The following is a 21463-nucleotide window of genomic DNA, read 5'->3' on the forward strand; positions in this document are numbered from 1 at the left end:
TGGGGCGTACACATTAATCAGTCTCAGGGGAGCATTCCTGTACATGACGTTGGTGACGAGGAGGCGCCCGCCCACCACCTCCTTAACCTCGGAGATGGTGAAGTTGCCTCCCCGCAACAGGATACCCAGGCTGGAGGTGCGGCTATCGTTGCCCCCCGACCAAACTGACGGCCCATGGGCCCACAAGTTCAACCATCTCCTGTAGCTGCTGAGGTGTGGTATCCCACACTCCTGCAGAAATAGGACATCGGCTTTCACGTTGGCCAGGAAGGCCATGGTAGAAACACATCGCGTAGCCGATTTGATGCTACACACATTGATGCTGGCAATTTTTATCCCCATTTTAACAGTTTATGAGGTTACCAGTGTCCATTTGCTGCTGGTCTTGCCTCTCTGGGGTAGCTGTGTGCATCCCCGTGGTGACAGCAAACTGCTGGACCCTCCCAGGGCTGAGGTAGCTGTCCACTCTGGTGTCTTCGGGTTGGGCCCAGGTCCGCACAGTCCAGTTCTCCATCTGATGGCGGGGCTGTCACAGGACCGCTGCTCCCAGTTACCTGGAGCTATGGGCCGGTGGGTACCTCTTGGTTCTCACCGGGTGGGGGGAGGCCTTTACCCATCCCCTCAGAGGGATCGTCTTTTCCTGCTTGGGAGGTGCTGCCCTCCTTTTTCCCCGCGGCACTCTGTCTCTTCCTCTGGTGATGACCCTCCTTGCGCCCGTCCTCACCATCGGAAGAGCTGCCTGTACCTCATCATGTAGGTGTTGCTTCCCCCTTTGCTGGTGGGTTTGGGGGCCTGGTGAGGTTTCCTCTTCCTGCTTTTGACAGTAACCCAATCCTCTGCCTCCTTTGTTCCCTCCTCTTCCATTTCCTCCGTCTGTCTTGAAGGAGCTTGGATTGGCTGCTGCACCTCCAGGCACAGTTGCATGATAACAAACAAAGAGCCTGAATGTACAGCCCAGAGCGGTCCATGAACTGGGGTCTGTCTCTGAAGGCAGTGGTCTTGCTGTAGCATTACAATGAGAGTTAACAATACAGCCTGAGATACATGGAGCATCCTGTACATGGATCAGAGAAGTGCCATGAGGGTTCTTGGATGCTGACAGAGGTCGGATGCCAATGTCCACGGGCAGGAGTTATATTTGGCTGCTGACTGTGGAGCATGTTTGAGATACATATCAAAAATGGAAGCTGTTTGGACAAACCAATGAGCTGAAGCCATCAGATGCTTGCTCTTATTTCCACTTTGAGATAACTTGTTTTTGGCATTTGGTGAGATAAGAAGTAGAATATTAATAAGCTGCATCGTGCAATTATTAAGGCATTTGACAAGCTTTATTGCAAGCACCAATCCCTCTTAATTGGCAACTTGTCCTTGCTTCAAGAGGAATCTGCTGCTTTGCTTGGAAATGTGTATAAAATGGAGCAAGGTGCTCCTGATGTTGAGATAGACCTCACCTGACTTCTTGTCTGATTCTGCCACACACCTTGCCACCAGCTCCACCAGCTGTAGCAAGGTTCAGAAGCATCTGAGCAACTGGCAGGGGCAGGAGAGATTAGTTTAGTTTGGGATTATGTTTAGCAAGGACTGGTTGGACCGAAGGGTCTGTTTCCATGCCGTATGACTCTATAACTGAATCTCAGGACCAAATCTTCATCTTCCTGGTGAGGGGAGGCTGTTATTAAAAGGGGGTAGGACCAGGTTTGCATGGAGCAAAATCGCTGATGCCAACGTGTTGGAAACAATCTGTTTCTGTCTGAATGTTCTATGTCATTTCCATGAATATTCTGTGAACATTTTGTCTTGCATTATGGAGATGTTCTGGAACTAAATTGTCGGGGAGTTACAATGGAAACCAGATGCTTGTTAACATAAGCTTTATAACTGCCAGCAGTTTCTGTATGAGCTTAATTTTTGCCAGAAGAAGCGATATTAAATAATGCCAGAGAATACACAGAGAAATATGTAGGCAAATGCATTCCTGAAGGAACATGTTTTCTTTGCTTTAAAAGGTATACCTCAACATTTCATCACTAATAATCCATATATAACATTGGAAGGAAATAGTTGTTAAATACCATGAAAGCCCATCGTGGTTCCTCCTGGCTTCGGTAAAATCGATAAACAGACCACATCAGATTTAACTGAGATGTATTTGAAACAGATGTGACATAAATTGGGGAGATTACAGAACTGAGGCAGCATTTACATCCTGATAGTCAATCAGAAAGAGGGTCCCACGGTGTCCAACAGTCCAGTCCCATGGGATGTTAACTATGTTTGAAATTAAATTGATTCATAACTTTTAAAAGAAAATATTTTAAAATCCAGACCCAAATGCAGCAAGGTGAGGAAAAGGTCTCATGATTATGGGATGCCTTAGCTTCTCACTCATTGTGATGGCTGCTCAGTAGTGGATTGTAGCCTGTAGGGTCCTCCAATTGCAGTGATAACCCCACAGAGGCCAGCATCCTGTCACCAAGTCACCCTTTATTTACACATGGAGAGTCCCTGACACTGATCCAGCTCCCTCAGAGCCAGCTCTCAGATTGAACAGAACCTCTGACATCCTTGTTTATGTCTGTCAGCCAGGGCTCCCTGATTGGACCAGATTAACAGCCCCAATCAGGGAATTCATACTGTAAGAGGACCACTTGGTTGAGCTTGTTACAGCCACTATAAAAAGCTTTGGCCGATCGTCAATCCCACATCGAGGGAGAATACTCACTGTACTCTAAGGAAGCACATGTGGATTGTTCAGAGCAGGTTTGTGAGACATAAGCAAGATATTTATAAAATAAAATTATAACAAAAATAAAGAAAACAAATTTAAAATTGTATCCAAATCACTTCTAAAGGCCTGCTTTGCTATTCAATAAGATCTTGAAATTAAAATTAAGGGGATACAACAGAGGATCCAGAACCTTCTGGGGGATACAACATTTCAAAGGATCATAACCCTCTGAGTGAGAAAATTTCCCTCATCACAGTCCAAAATGGCTGACATTTAACAATTTTTCCGATGGAATTCCTCTGGATTTTTCACCTCAACTCCCTGTCTTCTGGTCCTTTTGATGGTCTGAATGTGAGATAACTACTATTAAACAAGGAAGACAGGTTTCACACTCAACTTACCTGGAGTAATGAACCATTAAGGGTTATTTGTTAGAATCATTTATTTGTAAGCTTGATAGTTCCTCTGGTGGAAGAAGTCCAGCACATGGACTTATATCTTTAAAATGAGAGTCAAGTTATCAGGAAGCACATCTTCACAATAAGGTGATTTAAAATCTGGAACATTCTCCCCATAGGACTTAATTGGAAATGTTAAAATTATGTTTTTTTTTTATTAAGGAAGGGCATTAAGAAATACAAAAGGGAGGTTCATGGAGTTATTATACAGATTGGCTGTAAGCCAATTGGATGATGGAACAGGCTCAAGGGACTAAATGGCTATTCATATTTTCAAATTCTTCTAATATCATAGCAGGCATATGCTGGAATTAAATGTACTTTTTTGGTCCATTTAACCTGGAAAGCCTCTCATTCTAGTGGTCATTTTATTGCATTGTACTGAGCTTAATTTCATGACATGACTTTAATCCTGCTTCCTGTTGTACGACAAAGCCAACAATAACCTTTGGTGTACCATGCTTTGGTATTCAATGGACAAATTGTTCCTGCAATCAGTCACAGTAAGAGCATTGTAATGTTAAAATAGGTCCAGCAATGTTATCAATATAAAGCTCTCTCTGATGATTCAATGTGGAACCCAGTTATATTGCTCGCTTAGGGAGCTATAGGGTGGTGGTCAATCAAGATCAGAGACAGGCTTGTGAAGAATTCACATGGAGCTTGAAGGACATCAACCTACTTTATGAAAAGCAGAATTTATACAATACAATTTATAAATTATTTTTGTTTCTTAATATTGCTCACTGTAAGTGAAATAATTCATGTTGTCCTAGAGTATAACAGCAGAAGAGTTACTGGGAAATAACAAGGGGCACAGGAACATAGCAATCAGCCACAATTAGATTTGGTGATAGCTTCCTGGGGAATTCGTGCTGAGATACCTGGGCGACACCAATGTTTTCATAATTAGTAGATGCACAAAAGGACCAGATTGAAAGGGAATACTGAAAGAAACATTACTCCCACCCCAGTGTATTTCTATAATTGTGCAGCTCCTTTTTACTCAGCATTCTCATGCCTGACCTTGCCTTATTGGTTTGCCTGACCTGCATTTTAACTGAGTGGCTTTTACATGAACAGAGCACATATGGCATCTTCTGGTTAGGTCAGGAACTACACCGGAAGTGATTTTAAGTCAGTGCAGAGTTCAGACTGAACATTGCTCCTGCATTCTGGGAAATCAAGGCTCCTTTAGGTACGTATATTGCTTCCGGCAATTTTAACAATTCGTTCATCTGAATGCATGAGCAAGCACTCGGGTTAGGATGACTGGGGCTGACAATCAAGTACGGGCCTTTGTCTCATACTAGTCCATTGCTCATTGTCCAGAGATCAATCAAATTAGCTCTTTTACCATTTCTCACAAGTCACAAACCCAGAAATTCTCATTCTCCTCTACCTCTTGGGGTTTTCCTTTTTTTTTGGAGAACAAAACTTCCTGTTAACAGCCTCACCTTGAAAAGGAAGAAAAAATAGCTTGCCTTGTTGTTGCCTCCTTTAAATGAACTCAAGATGTCCACAATGTTTACATCCAAGAAAATACTTCTGAAATGTAGTTTCTGTTGTAAAGACAGTAATGCAGTTGGGTTGGGACATGTTATCCCTGTCTGCACAGCAGAGTCTGGACTCCAATCTCAGTTATTGCTGTCCCTGGACAAAGACCTTGTTCCACCATGACAGTGTAGTAGGCAGTGTGGAACAGCCACTCCATACTAGAAATATCCTCAGCTTCAACCCCATCAAAATGACTCACCAGTCCAGTTGAAGTAAGTCATTCTTGGTCTGAAGGGACGTCTAAGAAGTAGTAGTAAAGGCAGCATTAATCAAACTTCCACACACAGCAATGTGATAGTGGCCAGGGGAGTCCAGAACTAGAGGGCATAAGTTTAGGGTGAGGGGAAAAAAAATTAAAAGGGACCTAAGGGGCAACTTTTTCATGCAGAGGGTGATGCATGTATAGAATGGCTGCCAGAGGGAGTGGTGGATGCTGATACAATTACAATATCTAAAAGGCATCTGGATAGGTATATGAACAGCAAGGGTTTAGAGGGGTATGGGCCAAATACTGGTAAATGGGACTAGATTAGTTTAGGATATCTGGTCAGCATGAACAAGTTGGACTGAAGGGTATGTTTCTGTGCTGTAGATATGTATGACTCCATCAATTGATTGATGGGTATTCGGCCCCTATTGAAATCGTGAATGAGCAATTTACTAGCCATTGATGGACCAAATTGTATCTCTGACAGTGCAGCACTTCCTCAATACTACACTGGGATTTTCAACATGGTAGCTGTGCTCACAAGTGGGACTGTCACTGAATTCACGTAGCAACATAGAAATCTGCTCAAACAAAACTGAACCGTAGCAACTTGAGAATATCATTGGGGTGGGAACATAAGTCATTAATTAAATTTTCAGCAAGCAAAGACAGAGTCTGAATGGATGAATCCAAGATCGCAAACATGAAATGAAGGTACATCAAAAATCATTTAGTATTGTTAACATAAATCACTTTTATCTAAGTGTTATTTCACTCTGTGCAAATACAACTCACTGTTGAGGTACCTTAACTCTGTCACAGTTATCCCAATTGTATGATAGATAAGTACAGGGAAGGGTCACTTTGACAGCTACTGGTGCAGTAGAAATTAGGACAATAATTTTCTCTTGTTAGTAACTTTTTTATTTTCACACCCAAAGGGTGACAATTTATAATATCATGAATGATGTTCACTGATCACCATTGTCAAAAATTGTCTTTTTTTGATTTTATACATTTGTTCTTAGAGTTATGGTCCCAATTTGTACACTGTGGAAGAATCTTTTTATCTGTGGTTTCTATTCTGTTTGTGATCCATTTTTAGGATAACAGATATCAGATATTAAATCCCAACAATTCTCATCATTCTCATTTGATCGTATTCACATGTTAACAAATTCATTTCTTGATGCACATTTTTTCCCCTTTACTCATTTCACTCACTCCTCGGGTTATTTCCTTTTTGCTGTTTTGACCTCCATGGCTGCTGAAGTTTGCTTGTAGCTCAACCCAGCAAACACTCATGGTTTCCAGTGCTGGATAGAGAGTACTGACCAACAATTTTATTGTCAGAGCTAACAGCAGCTTGGACTAATGCTGTTCTCAGCCAACGCCTTTTTTGTTAGTTGTTCATTTATCGTTTGATATGGGTGTCACTGGCTAGGCCAGCATTTGTTGCCCAACCCTAATTTCCCACAGAGCAGTTAACAGTCAAGCACATTATAGACAATTGAAAATAGGTGCAGGAGTAGGCCATTTGGCCCTTCGAGCCAGCACCACCATTCATTATGATCATGGCTGATCATCCACAAACAGTATCCTGTTCCGGCCTTATCCCCATAACCCTTGATTCCACTATCTTTAAGAGCTCTATCCATCTCTTTCCTGAATGTATCCAGAGACTTGGCCTCCTTCCTTCTGGGGCAGAACATTCCATATATCCACCACTCTCTGAGTGAAGAAGTTTCTCCTCAACTCTGTTCTAAATGGCCTACCCCTTATTTTTAAACAGTGTCCTTTGGTCTGGACTCACCCATCAGCAGAAACATGCTTCCTGCCTCCAGAGTGTCCAATCATTTAATAATCTTATACATCTCAATCAGATCCCCTCTCATCTTTTTAAACTGATGTGTATACAAGCCCAGTCGCTCCAATCTTTCAACATATGATAGTCCTGCCATTCTGGAAATTGACCTTGTGAACCACACTGCACTCCCTCAATTACCATAATGTCCTTCCTCAAATTTGGAAATCAAAACTGCACACAATACTCCAGGTGTGGTCTCACCAGGGCCCTGTACAGCTGCAGAAGGACCTCTTTGCTCCTATACTCAATTCCTCTTGTTACGAAGGCCAGCATGCAATTAGCTTTCTTCACTACCTGCATGCTCGCTTTCATTGACTGATGTACAAAAAAACCTAGATCTTGTTGTACTTCCCTTTACCTAACTTGACTCCATTTAGATAGTAATCTGCCTTCCTGTTCTTGCCACCAAAGTGGATAACCATACATTTATCCACATTAAACTGCATCTGCCATGCATCTGTCCACTCACCTTGTCTGTACAAGTCACCCTGCATTCTCATAACATCCTCCTCACATTTCACCCTGCCATCCAGCTTTGTGTCATGAGCAAATTTGCTAATATTACTTTTAATACCTTCATCTATATCATTAATGTATATTCTAAACAGTTGCAGTCCCAGCACCTAAACTTTATGGTACCTCACTGGTCACCACCTGCCATTCTGAAAGGGACCCGTTTATCACTACTCTTTGCTTCCTGTCAGCCAGCCAATTTTCAATCCAAGTCAGTATTTTGCCCCCAATACTGTGTGCCCTAATTTTGCTCACGAATCTCCTATGTGGAACTTTATCAAAGGCTTTCTGAAATTCCAGGTACACTATATCCACTGGCTCTCCCTTGTCCATCTTCATAGTTACATCCTCAAAAAATTCCAGAAGATTAGTCAAGCACGATTTCCCCTTCATAAATCCATTCTGACTCTGATCTATCCTGTTACTGCTATCCAAATGAGTACTAATTTCATGTTTTATAATTGACTCCAGCATCTTTCCCACCACTGATGTCAGGCCAACTGGTCTATAATTCCCTGTTTTCTCTCTCCCTCCTTTCTTGAAAAGTGGGACATTAGCCATTAGCCACCCTCCAATCCACAGGAATTGATCCTGAATCTACAGAATATTGGAAAATGATTACCAATGCGTCCATGATTTCTAAAGCCACCTCCTTAAGTACCCTAGAATGCAGACCATCAGGTCCCAGGGACTTATCAACCTTCAGACCTAACAGTCTATCCAACACCATTTCCTGCCTAATGTTAATTCCCTTCAGTTCATCCATTACCCTAGGTCCTTCATTACATCTGGGAGATTGCTTGTGTCTTCCCCAGTGAAGACAGATCCAAAATACCTATTCAACTCTTCTGCGATAGGTGTAGAGTAACATGTAGGCCACACCAGGTAAGGATGGCAGATTTCTTTCTCCAAATGGGACTAGATTAATTTAGGATATCTGGTTGGCATGAACAAGTTGGAGTGAAGGGACTGTGTCCGTGCTGTACATCTCTATGACTCCAGCAAACCAGATCGGGTTTTATGACAGGGTCACCATGAGACTAGTTTTTAATTCCAGATTTTATTAATTGAATTCAAAATTCAGAATTTCACATGGTAGAATTTGAACTCTTGCTCCCAGGACATTATCCTGGTGTTCTAGATTACTAGTCCAGTAACATTACTGCTCCACCACCATCTCCCCTATGAGGTTATTTGACTTACATAATCACCGAATGGCAGCTGCCCCTCCTCTTCGGCCCCTGGCTGACTTTCCCCAGTCTATACCTAATTCTCACGGAGGTCAAAATCAAATAAAAACTGAATGAACTGTGGATGCTGTATATCAGGAACAAAAACAGAAATTGCAAGAGAAGCTCAACAGGTCTGGCAGTATTTGTGAAAAGAAATCAGAGTCAATGTTTTGGGTCCAGTTCTGAACAAGGGTCACTGGACCCAAAATGTGAATTCTGATTTCTCTTCACAGATGCTGCCACACCTTTTCAGCTTTTTCAGCAATTTCTGTCTTTGTCCCACTTCAGTCAATTGACTCCATGCAGACCAGGGAACAAAGTTAGGTCATTCTTTGAGTGAGCAGAAACAACTCATTACTTTAATCAAGCAAATCATCATGTTAGCAACAGGAATATCAATCCTGATATGCTTGTTGTTAAGTTTACTGATGTAATTCTTTCAATAACTGTCCAATTTTCCCAATCACCTTGCAAGTTAGAAATCTTTCATCATGCCCTATTGTCTTTTGAAAGAAATGTATTTCTGACACGCTTTCAAATCATGCAATTGCAGATTTTTAACAACCCCCTTTGAAGAAATTCACATAGACACAACCTGGTGAGTTTCTGCAGCCCCTCCAAGGCCTGGTCATCCTCCCTCGTCACCCCTAACCTAGGTCTGTGCGGGTGATTGTAAAACCTGGAGGCAGTAAACGACACTAACTCCCCTGTAGTGGAATTTCTGCCAGTTCTGCAAGAAGGTCACCTTGACTGGGCAGGTTTGAGAGAAGGTGGCCTTTCATCCCCAGTGCAGGCACTATCATCCTCCCAGCCGCTAGGTGGGGGGGGGGGGTAGTAAAAGTCGGCGCCGGTGGGTAGCGGCCGCGGGGTTCCTTCCTGCCCAAGACCCGGTCCCGGCTCGTTGGTGGGGGCGCAGCTATTGGCAGGATAGAGTGCCAGCCAAGACGGAAGGCCAATTAGAGGCGAGAGATTCGGCTGGTTGGGCGGGACTTCCGGCTGCGGGGGCGGGGTGTGGCCAATCAGCGGCGGCGAGGTTGGAGGTGACTTTAAGGAGAAGGTGAGTGAGCGGCGCCGCCATTGAGGAGCGTGGCGGAGAGAAGGAGAGGCAGAGGAAAAAAAAGGGGGCGGCTGGAATCTGAGACCGGGTAAAGCCGCTTTAGTAGCAGCAGCGTGGGGGCCATCGCCCTGCTCGTGACCCGAGCACGCGGGGGGCGCGCGGCTTCATCTCTGGGGCCTGCTAGGCCTCGAAGCCTGGGCCTCGAGTTCGGAGTCGGGGCGAAGGTGGACCACGCCCGTTCGCCTGACCTTCCTCACCCGCACTCGCTTTACTAATAACCATCAATATTAATGATTATAATCACAGTTATGACTTTTTTTTTGCTGGCACGTTTACGCATTATTTATTTTCTGGAACCCGGGTGGAGTCTGTTGAAGCTGAAGTTTCTCCAGGTCACTTCTCCTGGTTTGTTTGCAATGGGTTTTAATCCAAGGCTGCCTTCCCCGCGGGCTCCTGTCTCTTTGCTGGGTCAGTCTGGATATTGACCACAAGCATTGGTTCAGTGGAGTCTGTGGGTGCAAATGCTCCCAAGGGTTTCTGAAGCTCCTTGTGTTGTCGTCTGGTTTTCACCGTTACAGGAATGTTCTTAAAATGACCGTGCTGGCATTTTTGTTTTCCTTATTTTAATGCATTCGCTGTTGTGCCTTGACCTCCAGATTGCAGGAGGGTCACTCCTCTGGACGGCACCTTGCTAAGGGACTGAAGCAATTGGGGCCCGTTGTGCATGTGTCGTCGATTTCCTCGATGTTTAGTTATTTGCAAATAGCAGATCAAGGCACTGCACTAGCTGTCAGTTCAAACTAGCTATACTGCAGATTAGAATTTGTAATCCTATTTGTAACTAGATTTTTCTTCTTTCTTATAAGGTCTAATCATGATGTATGCTTGTGCTAAGTTTGTCTCCTGCCCAGCTGTGGTGAGTATTTGTAAAAAGTATCTCATTTTCTGCCCTTGAGTCTGGATTAGGACTATTTGTGGGCATTTGGGGAAATTGTGATTGTCTTTATCTACAAAATGAGGAAAATGTACAAATGAGCCCCTCCTAGATATCTAGTAGTAATCTACTGAGTGACCTTACCCCCCCCTTCTCTTCTCCTCCCTTCCCCCCCCCCCCCCCCCCCCCCCCCCCTTATATACTGCTGCTTGCTCTGCTTAGAGATTTGATAAAACTGGACATCTGGAGGTCGTAGTCCAAAAAAATTGGGTAATCTGTTAACTTGTTTTCTGTACAGTATATTCAGTAGAATTGAAAAGGATGGGAGGTCTTTACAGTTGTGGACATGTACAAATTATTTCTAAAATAATGCATTTTTTGTACATGGGGCCAGTATTGTTGAGTGACCTGCACGAACAGATGGGCCAGCCTGATTTGCTGTGGGCTGCAATTTTTAAGCAATTCTTCTTCTCTAGGTTCGCAGCACTTCGAGGACATTCCTTCGACCAATGTCGGCCTCCGTCTTCAGACCAGAGATCAGAAATGAACAAGTAAGCTTGTTTGAAATATCCTGTGGCATTTTGTGGAAATCCAATTAATGGTGGGTTGTGTTATGAGTGCCTCCTGACTGCAGTAAGTTGGTCAAGCGTACAGTCAGAGACAGGGTAAAGATCATTGCCAAGTGGACACTGCATGTTTAATTGGGGAAGATAATGACCATCAGTTGGGTTGGGCAGCTTTGTCACAAATTAGAAGGGACATGTGCCTTTTTGCCCACTCCTAAATTTGGGGGTGTTTTCCATCCCTTGCTGTTGTGATCCATATGCATTTATACTAGAGCTGGTTGATTAAGTTTTGTTGATCAAAGGTCTGGAATTTGAATCTAGGTCTGCAATGATCTAATTGAATGGTGGTACAGGCATGGGCTCTGGGTGGTTGTCTGCTGTATTTATTTTCTTCTTCCAGGAATTGTAATGTGCTAGACACATCCTGAATGCTCAGAGTCCTCTAACGTTTTGAGTGAAACCAGAAGCGTCTGACAGGAACAGGCCACATTTGTTTTGTGGGCCAGTTCTGCTATTTAGTGAGATCTGTATCCATGTGACATGTCCTGTACATTGCCAAGTAAAAGTCCATCTCCTTCTGAGTTGAGTTAAAGTCCTTTCTCTGCGGAGAATGTTCATACCTCTGTCAGCTTTTGGTTCTGAATTTATATCCCCTTGCAGACAGTCCCAGCAGCAGACTAGTTTCTGTACCCAACAATTCATTTCAAAATCCTAAAAACTTCACTCATGTCACCTTTAACTTTGTATGAGCTTAGTTTACTTAATCTCTACTTGTACTTTAACTATTGGAACCCTGCTAACATTCTGATTCTGTTCTTTACTCTATTACAAGGTCAGTATATCCTTTGTAAAGGAGAGCACCTAGAACTGTGTACTAATTCAAATGGAGCTGAAGGGGAGCTCAGCAAAACATCTTCATTCCATTTTAACTTTGTATTTCTACAAGGTTCTGCAATCACATTGGACTTCTGCTTGTCACCATGTGAGGCTACAAGCTATCCTTATTAAATTTAGTGAATGACTGCATTCTTGCAAGTATTGAATTCTGTCAACTTTTCCCACTCATATCATCAACGTTGTCTCTCTGATCCAATTTTACTCAGTATGTGCTTTACAGAAGGAGTTGCTAGCTCAGGAGCTGAAATCCTGAGTCTGGTCTCCACTTAAGTTTGGGGTTATCTTGCTGCAAAGTTCCTTCTGAGTTCAGCTACTAGCACATGTGATGCAAGTCTTGCTGTAACCTACAGCAAGTGATGAAATTTCAGAACATGATCCCTTCTGAAATGGAAGACCACCTAAAGAAATTAGGTTTTGGGGTTTTTTGTTTTGGAAATCCTCTAAAGGCCATCTTTTATCTTCAGGCACAGCTCCTCCCTGCACCAGGAAATGCACTAGTGCAGACTGGAAGGCGGGACCTCCAGACCAGTGTCACCTCCAGGGACATCGATACTGCTGCTAAGTTCATCGGTGCTGGTGCTGCTACTGTTGGAGTGGCAGGCTCTGGTGCTGGTATTGGGACGGTATTCGGCAGCTTGATCATTGGTTATGCCAGGTAACAATCCGTATAAATCTGAGATTTTGCCTCCGTCTTGATTCACCAAATGGCATGGAATCTTCAAGCACAGAAATAGATTGATCAGTTCGACTGAGATTTTTAGAGGCTCTGAAGATAATGGGAGGCTTGATTATATTGATAGAAAAGTTTTTCTGTCTGGCTAGTAGAAATGTAGATTAGAAATTAGTGTAGATGAGAGTTTTACACTTGATCAGGATTTGAAACACTGCACCTGTGAAGGTGGTGGAAGCCGATTCTATCTTGCTAGAAGGAAGTTTAGCAGATAAGTGTCTACAATTCTGATTCTGTATTTGCTCGATTGTACAGTTTCCTCCATAGCTCAGTGGTAGCCCAAATTAATGGGATTGAACTTTAGCTGTTTGAGTCTATTGCTGCTACCAGAGTAAGTTACATGTCAAGGGCAGAGTTGGAGCAGCTAACTATATCCAGAAAATTCCATTCTAATGTTGAAACTGTGGAGGAATCATTGAATTCCTCAACATTAATCAAAGCATGAAAAGTGTCTTTTTTAATCCCACATGGGATGTGGGTATCACTAGCTATGCTAATATTTATTGACCATTATTGGTCAAAGGATATTTGAGTCAGCCATGTTCCTATGGGTCTTGTAGACCAGAACAGGTAAAGATATCAGATTTCCTTCTCTGAAGGGCATTAGTGAACCAGGTGAGTTTTACTGCCAATGGCAGTGGTTTATTGGTCATTATTGGACCCTCATGTCCATATTATTGTTTATTTCAAATTTGGGCACTGGCCTCATAACCTGGATCTCTGCAAGTGTTGCTGCAACTGTACACGGCATTAGTGAGACCTCACTTGCATACAGTTTAGACTCCTTACTATAGGACATTTATTCATTCACATGATATGGGTGTTGCTGGTTAGACCAGCATTTACTGCCCAGAACGCAGTTAAGAGTTAATTCCACCATCTGCCATGAAAGGAATTGAACACCGGTCCTGAGGATGTTGCCTCAATCTTTGGCTCAGTAGTCTAGTGATAATACCATGTGGCTATTCCTTATCCCTACTTTAATGAATGTTGAGGCTATTTGTACTATTTACCAAATTATTTATTGATTTTTATAAATAGTTACATTCTTAAGTGTTCAGCCTCCAATACCTACTGAATAATGGCCTTCCTTGGCCAAGTATGCTCAATTTTGAAATGTTAATATAGTTGTAGAAACTTGAATCTGTTTTGAATGTTTATCTTTTACAGGAACCCTTCCCTGAAACAGCAGCTTTTCTCTTATGCGATCTTGGGATTTGCCCTGTCTGAAGCTATGGGTCTCTTCTGTCTGATGGTTGCCTTCCTGATCCTGTTTGCCATGTAAATTCCTGTGGGAGAATCCGGAAGATGGCTGGGGAAGAGTAAATTATTGTAGTGTGTGGCTTTGGCCTCTGTCACCACGAAGTATTCAAATAGGATTATTTTTTCAATCCAATTGTGTAAGATCTCTTCTGATAGAGCTGAATAAAATGGTTAAACAAGTGTTTTGTCTCAGTTTAATTATTCTTTCTAATGAGTTGGCATATCTGCCCAATTGAATTTATTTATCTGCTCTGGTATTTATTGCGACGCTTTCCCCTTTGAATTTCAGAATTTCTTTTCTCTGTATCCAAATGTGGTCTTGATTCTAATACTTTGACTAAATTTCATCAGTACATATTCAGTGTGATCAATTCTCAACTAATTTGTAGTTCTGCAATACACCAGACAATCCAAATGCTAAAGGAAGCCATTTGAAACCAATTAGTCACACTGTCCCTGTTCTGCATAGCCCTGCAAATGATTCAATTTTTACATCCAATTCTTTCACATTTGTTCTGGATTGAAACAAACAAACCCTTTGGTCCAATTTGTCCATGCTGACCAGATATCCTAAATTAACTAGTCCCATTTGCCAGTATTTGGCCTATATCCTTCTTAAACCCTTCTTATTCATAAGACCCATCTGGATGCCTTTTTAAATGTTGTAATTGTCAGCTTCCACCACTTCCTCTGACAGCTCATTCCATACATGCACCACCCTCCACGTGAAAGTTGCCCTGAGCTCCCTTTTAAATCTTTCCTCTCTCACCTTCAACCTATGTCCTCCAGTTTTGGACTGTCCATTTTCCACACACACACAGGGAAAGACTGATTATTCACCCTATCCATGTGCCTCATGACCTTTAACTTCTCTAAGGTCACCCCTCAGCTTCTGACACTCAGGGTGATGACCCTGACCTATTCAGCTTCTCCCGATAGCTTAAACCCTCCAACTTTGGTAACATTCTTGTAAATCTTTTCTGGATCCCTTTATTTAGCAACAGCTTTCCTATAGCAGGTAGACCAATCTCCGCTGTCTTTTGGTGACAGGCATGTTGAACAGACAGTCAAGGAATGTGCCCTATGACTAACAGAAATTTATTCTCTTGATGTATGTGCTGTAAACAAATTACCAATTTCAAGGGGTTTCCATTTCAGAATGAGTTTAGAAACTTTTTCATGGTTTGATGAGGCTTTAGAATTCTCTACAGCTCTGGGTGCTCTTAGTCTATTCAAGGCAGGGATTCATGACACCTTTGGTCCCTAAGGGGAATACTCTTGAAAGGAGAGTTCAGATGGAGGGAGTTAGTATGGGATGGCAGAGCCAACTCAAATTGGTTTAATCTTATGAAGGGCTAAAATAAGCAAGGTCCATTTCACCATCTGGAATCTCTTTGTAATTTATTTTTGTGCTGTGGGTATCAATGGCAGACATTCCATTATGTCTTTAAGACTGTGATGAGTGAACTACAACACTTGTTGCAGTCTTTGAAGGCGTTCCAGGTTTTTGATCCTATGCTGAAGGAAATGTAGCACACGTTGAAATCAGGTGTGGTATGTCAGTTGATTTTGTAACAAATAATTCAGCACCATCCGAGTGCAATGCTGCATTATCTGCCATCTTTGGCACTTCAATTTATGACTACTAAAGTCTGGTGAGCATTATACTGTTAAGTCAGGTTTGTACAGTGTATATTGTTCCTGTGTAGTTTTGTTTGAACCATCATTGGTGTTCTACATGTCCACAATGTGTCTTCCAAAAAATAATCACCCCCCATTGCCCATTATTTCATCCAGATGTTGAATGGTTTATAATCCCTTCATGACCTCATCCCTCCTTATCCCTGTTCTAACTTTCAGTTCAATGATCCACCGAGCTGTCTGCACTTTTATTTTGGCTGCTTTAACATCCTCCGTTTGTTCCACTTCACTATTGCCAGTCATGTCTTAAGCCTTCTAGATCTGAATATTCCATTCCTAACCCCTCACATTTCAGACTTCCTTTAAGACTCCTTAAAATCAACCCCTCTCATTAGGCTTTTTGTCACCTGCCTAGTGTCTGCTTAGCTGGCGTTCTGTCCAGTTTTGTTGCTCACTGATTTGAGGTCCCTTGGGTCAATTTATTAAATGAACAAAAAGTTGTATAGTTTATTAATCTAAAATTATACAAGTGTAAAATATGGGGATGGGGTTAGTGTGTTGCACTAGTAGTGTCCCTGAGACTTTAATAAAAATTAAGGGATATGGCCCAAAGGTGGGTTAATGGAGTTAGACCATAGATCAGCCATGATCTTGTTGAATGGTGAAATGGGTTTGAGGGGCTGAATGGCTTCCTCTTGTTCCTACATTCTGAGTCAGGAGACCTTGGATCAAGTCTCACCTGCCCCAGAGGTGTGTAATAACATCTTTGAACAGGTTGATTAGAAAAAAAACATGTTTTTGCTGGGTTGCATTTTGTAACCCAAACTTACTGTTATTTTAGGGGAACTGGGAGCTTTGTGAGGCGTTTACCTTGCATGAAAACAATTACTATTTGCAGTTTTGAGCAGTGAAGATGCAGAGATCTGTTTTTGTCAGTGCTGGTTTCTTGAGCATCATAGTTTTTGAACTGTGATAACGTAAAGGCCTTCACCTAATGATCAATCTGTCGGACATTATTCCATTGAAGTTCTATCATGATTTGTACTTTCTAATCCACTTGATATGTTCAATTACAAAACTCATTTTGTTTTGGCCTTTGGACATGACTGAAGTTGGTTTTCAAATAAATAGAGCTTTGAAAATGTTTACTTCCTGTCATGAACATTGAGTCTCTGAGTGAGGTATTGCTGTTACACAATTAAAGACAGGCCATTCCAACAATATCATTGATTTTCCAAAGTACTAAAGTTAACCCAGAGATATGAAGATACAAAGACTTACATTGATATGGCAACTTTCACATCTAAGTGAATCCTAAAGCTATTTACAGCCAATTAAGTACTTTTGAAGTGTAGTTATTGTTGTGCGATAGGAAATGTGGCAGTCGTGCATCCATAGTCATTACTGATACAACAAGCTCTCAAAAAAGCAATGTGTTAAAAATATGACACAACCACCATTTGAAATGAGGCAGACTTTGAACAACAGGTCTTGCAACTTAAAACTGGACATCCATGAAGCACTGTGCACCAGAATTACAGTCAACCACAATAACCTCATGGTCTGGCCTATTCCCCCCCCCCAACTCTACCATTACCAACGTGCTGGGCAATCAACCCTAATTCAATTTTTTAAAAAGTCAGATGACATGCTGAGAGCTGCACCACAGATTTCTTCAAATGAAATATCGATCTAGTAAAGCCACATCGTATAGGCCAAATGGTGGACATAGCATGCAATAGACCAGGTTATGATGGTGGATGAAAAAAACAAAATGGATTTCATCAGGGACACTCAGCTCCTGACTTAATTACCTTACTTCAAATGTGCACAAAAGTGCCAAATTCTGGAGGTGGGTGGCACGGTGGCTCAGTGGTTAGGACTGCTGCTTCACAGCTCCAGGGACTGGGGTTCGATTCCCACCTTGGGTAACGGTGTGGCATTTGCACATTCCACACAGTGGGTTTTCTCTGGGTACTCCAGTTTCCTCCCACAATCCAAAGATGTGCAGGTCATGTAAATTGACCATGTTCAATTGCCCATAGTGTTAGGTGCGGTGTGGACTTGTTGGGCCAAATGGCCTGTTTCCATACTGTAGGGAATCGAATCCAATCTAATCTATGGCGTGAGAGTGACTGTCCTTAATGTAAAAACTGCAGTTGACCGAAGTGTGGTATGAAAGAGCCCTGGGGAAACTAGTGTCAATGGAATAGGAGGGGAGTCCTCTCAGCTCAACCATCTTCAGCTGTTTCATCAATGACCTTTCCTCCATCATAAGATCAGAAGCGGGAACTTTTGCTGATGATTGCAAACCCACTACCTCTAGCATCTCATTAGACAGGGGCAGCAGATACATGGGAGCCTCACCACCTGATGTTGACTTGACTTCCTCTTCAAGTCAACACCATCCTGATTGGAACTGTGTCTCCATTCCTTCACTATTGCTGAGTCAAAATCTTGGAGCACCCTCCATTAAAGCGTGAACCTGTGCCCCCGAAGACTGCGGTGGTTCAAAAAACAGCAATTCCCCTTTACCTCACTGAGGACACTGAATGAATGCCAGCCTAGCCAGCGATGTCCACATCCCAAAAACATTTTATTTTAAATCTGGTTAGCTGTTTCAGTGGGACAACATTCCTCCCCTCTTTGAAATATGACATGAGGTCACCAAAAAATAAACAGAACGTACTGGGATAGTAGAAATCTGAAACACTGGAAGTATTGGAGAAATGGAGCAGGTCTGTCAGTATCTCTGGCAGGAGAAACAGAATTAACGTTCCGGGTCTGAAGACTCTTATCGAATTTGAAACATTAATCATGGGATCTTTAGTCCTTGCAATGGCTGATAATTCCTCAGTTTAGCATCATATTTTCTAGCAAGGTAGTGCTTCCTCAATAAAAATCCTAATGTCAACAGAGATAATGTGCATGAGTCTTTGGAGTGTGACTTAAATCCAGAAACCTACAATTCAGATGATTCCTGCCTGTGAGGTTTGGCAGCGAATGCACATAATTGCATAATTGCAGCTATGAATTGATGTCTGATTCCACACACTCCCAAATACGTGACATTTGTTGCCTAAAACCAAATTGTCTAATTTATCACAGCAAAATTCTGCCAAAGCTGGAGAATCTGATTTATTGTGATTGTTGGTTTGTCGGCTGAGTTTCGTCACCCTGCTAGGTTACACCATCAGTGCCCCTTCCGATGAAGCGTTGTTGTACTACTTCATTCATTCTTTATCTGACCCAATCTGTTATGGTCAGTTGTGTCATGCTCCGCAATGGCTTGTATACGGACCGTAGGACATCGGAGCAGAAATTAGGCCATTCTGCCTATCAAGTCTGGCTGATAAGTTTCTCAACCCCATTCTCCTGCTTTCTCCCTGGAACTCTTGATCCCTTTGATACTCAAGCACCTATCTATCTCAGTCTTAAACATACTCAGTGACCTGGCTTCCACAGCCTTTTGTGGCAATGAATTCCATAGATTCACCACCCTCTAGCTGAAGAAGTTCCTCCTTATCTCTGTTCTAAATTCCCTTTACTCTAAGGCTGTGCCCTCGGGTCCTAGTCCCTTCTATGAATGGAAACATCTTCCCAACACCCCACTCTGACCAGGCCATTCAGTATTTTGTATGTTTCAATTAGATTCCCCCTCATCTTTCTAAACCTCATTGAGTATAGATCCAGAGTCCTCACACATTCCTCATATGTTAAGCTTTTCATTCCTGGGACCATTCTCGTGAACCTTCTCTGAACATGCTCCAGGGCCAATACATCCTTCCTGAGATATGGGGGCCCAAAACTGCAGGACAATACTCCAAATGTGGTCTAAACAGAGCCTTATATAGTCAAAAAGTATAGTAATCAGGAATGATTCCTGATGAAGGGTTTATGCTCGAAACATCAATTCACCTGCTCCTCGGATGCTGTCTGACCTGTTGTGCTTTTCCAGCACCACACTTTTTGACTCTGATTTCCAGCATCTGCAGTCCTCATTTTCTCCTCAGAGCCTTATATAGCCTCAGAAATACATCCCTGTTTTTATATTCAATAAAATATAGGATACATTTCTACATGTCTGTTGATAACTTTCCAGGTTGAGAACCAGGCCTCTAGAAGTTCCTGTGTGTGTCTTTGGTTAGCTTGTTATCCCAGTCAAACTGATGGCCCTCCTTGTCTGAGTGTATAGGGACAAGCTAACTAAAGATACATATGAGAGTTCCTAGAAGCCTGTTTCTCAACCCGGAACACCATCCACAGACATGTAGAAATGGATCCTATATTCAAGCCACTGAAGAGCAGGATCAGAAATGACACAACCCACCATAACTGACCGGGTCAGATAAAAAATAAGAAAAGTATTACAAACAATGCTTCATTGGAAGGCACATTGATAATGTTACCCAGGAAGGTGATAAAAAGTCTGCATACAAACCAACTAGCTTGGTGGGGCAAACAAGCTACAAATTTTTCTCAAAAACCTTATATCTTGTATTTATTATACATTTAATTTCTGTTCCTTGGACGGGCTGGTGCAATGAGTGACTTGTTATAGGTGGCAGGGCATTAAAGACAGCATGGAATATTGGGGCAGGAGCAGAATTGAATGAAATCTGGAACATTGGCCATTTTCATTACAGTACCATAGAATAGCCGATTGGCGGCGCATCTTGGATTCCTCGCTGAGGGCGGCCGTGTTTGTGGCGTGATGCTATCATTAGATGGCGCTAGTTGGCGGCGTGTGATTCCCGGAAGTTACCGAGTGGGCGGCGTGTGATTCCCGGAGTTCCCGGTGGGCGGCGTGTGATTCCCGGAGTTACCGGCGGGCGGCGCTGTGGGCGGCGTGTGATTCCCGGAGTTCCCGGCGGGCGGCGCTGTTGGCGGCGTGTGATTCCCAGAGTTACCGGCGGGCGCGCGTGTTGGTGGCGTGTGATTCCCGGAGTTCCCGGCGGGCGGCGCTGTTGGTGGCGTGTGATTCCCGGAGTTTCCGGCGGGCGGCGCTGTTGGTGGGGGTTTCGACCGCCCAAGTGCGCAGTGCGGGCCGGAGTCGGCGGGAATATGGCGGAAGCTCCGGTGGAGGAGAGCGTGAGCCCGATCCTGTTACCAGGCACCGGCTCGGTAGCAACCCGGCCTCCTGAGCCAACTCCAAGCAACATCCTGGACCCGACACTCAGCACGGACTGGGATAGCGGAGAAAACCCTCACAGCCCCTGTCTGCTCCGCATCAAAAGGTAAAAACCAACCTGAGGAGGAGGGCAGAGAGGGAGGGGACGAGAGGGGAGGGGAGGGAGGGAGGGGAGGGAGGGGAGGGAGGGAAGGGGAGGGAGGAGGGGAGGGGAGGGAGGGAGGGAGGGGAGGGAGGGAGGGGAGGGAGGGAGGGGAGGGGGAGAGGGGGGGGAGAGGGAGGGGGGAGGGAGGAGGGAGGGGACGAGGAGAGGGGAGGGGAGGGCGAGGGGGAGAGGGGAAGGGAGGGAGGGGGGGGAGGGAGGGGCCGAGAGGAGAGGGAGGGGAGGGAGGGGGAGAGGGGAGGGAGGGACGGGGGGGAGGGAGGGGGAAGAGGGGAGGGAGGGAGGGGAGGGGGAGAGGGGAGGGAGAAGAGGGAGGGGGGGGGAGGGAGGGGGGACGAGGGGAGGGAAGAGAGGGAGGGGGGGGGGGAGGGCAGGGGGAAGAGGGGAGGGAGGAGAGAGGGAGGGGGGGGGGAGGGAGGGGGAGAGGGAGGGGAGGGGAGAGGAGGGAGGGGGGGGGAAGGGAGAGAGGGAGGGGGGGGGAGGGAGAGAGGGAGGGGGGGGCGAGGGAGAAGAGG

General features: G+C 43.9%; 2 protein-coding genes across 3 annotated transcripts in view; both read left to right on the top strand.

Annotated features, from left to right (window-relative positions):
• The first annotated feature begins 9562 nt into the window (after positions 1-9562).
• Positions 9563-14193, top strand: atp5mc1 (ATP synthase membrane subunit c locus 1). Of its 2 annotated transcripts, none has more exons than XM_072561277.1 (5): positions 9563-9623; positions 10490-10539; positions 11034-11108; positions 12485-12675; positions 13921-14193. In XM_072561277.1, exons 2-5 carry the CDS (start codon positions 10498-10500, stop codon positions 14033-14035), a joined length of 423 nt encoding a protein of 140 aa, XP_072417378.1. In that variant the 5' UTR covers positions 9563-9623; positions 10490-10497; the 3' UTR covers positions 14036-14193. The 2 variants fall into 2 exon arrangements, with proteins under 2 accessions (XP_072417378.1, XP_072417377.1); XM_072561276.1 differs by having other exon boundaries at positions 9611-9711.
• A 6514-nt stretch (positions 14194-20707) lies between these two features.
• ube2z (ubiquitin-conjugating enzyme E2Z) overlaps positions 20708-21463 on the top strand; it is a 40336-nt gene continuing 39580 nt past the window's right edge. The window contains exon 1 of the mRNA XM_072561279.1: positions 20708-20891. Within this exon, the coding sequence (XP_072417380.1) occupies positions 20719-20891 (173 nt within the window). The 5' untranslated portion in view covers positions 20708-20718. The remainder of the gene's footprint in view (positions 20892-21463) is intronic.

Source organism: Chiloscyllium punctatum, chromosome 42, assembly GCF_047496795.1.
Source record: "Chiloscyllium punctatum isolate Juve2018m chromosome 42, sChiPun1.3, whole genome shotgun sequence".
NCBI classification, from domain to species: Eukaryota; Metazoa; Chordata; class Chondrichthyes; order Orectolobiformes; family Hemiscylliidae; genus Chiloscyllium; species Chiloscyllium punctatum.

Excerpts from the sequence above, each read along its gene's own strand:
- atp5mc1 (XM_072561277.1), top strand. The coding sequence starts at position 10,498 with ATGATGTATGCTTGTGCTAAGTTTGTCTCCTGCCCAGCTGTG. Across the intron at positions 10,540-11,033 it reads TTGTCTCCTGCCCAGCTGTG|GTTCGCAGCACTTCGAGGAC; the intron begins GTGAGTATTTGT and ends CTTCTTCTCTAG. Across the intron at positions 12,676-13,920 it reads TTGATCATTGGTTATGCCAG|GAACCCTTCCCTGAAACAGC; the intron begins GTAACAATCCGT and ends TATCTTTTACAG.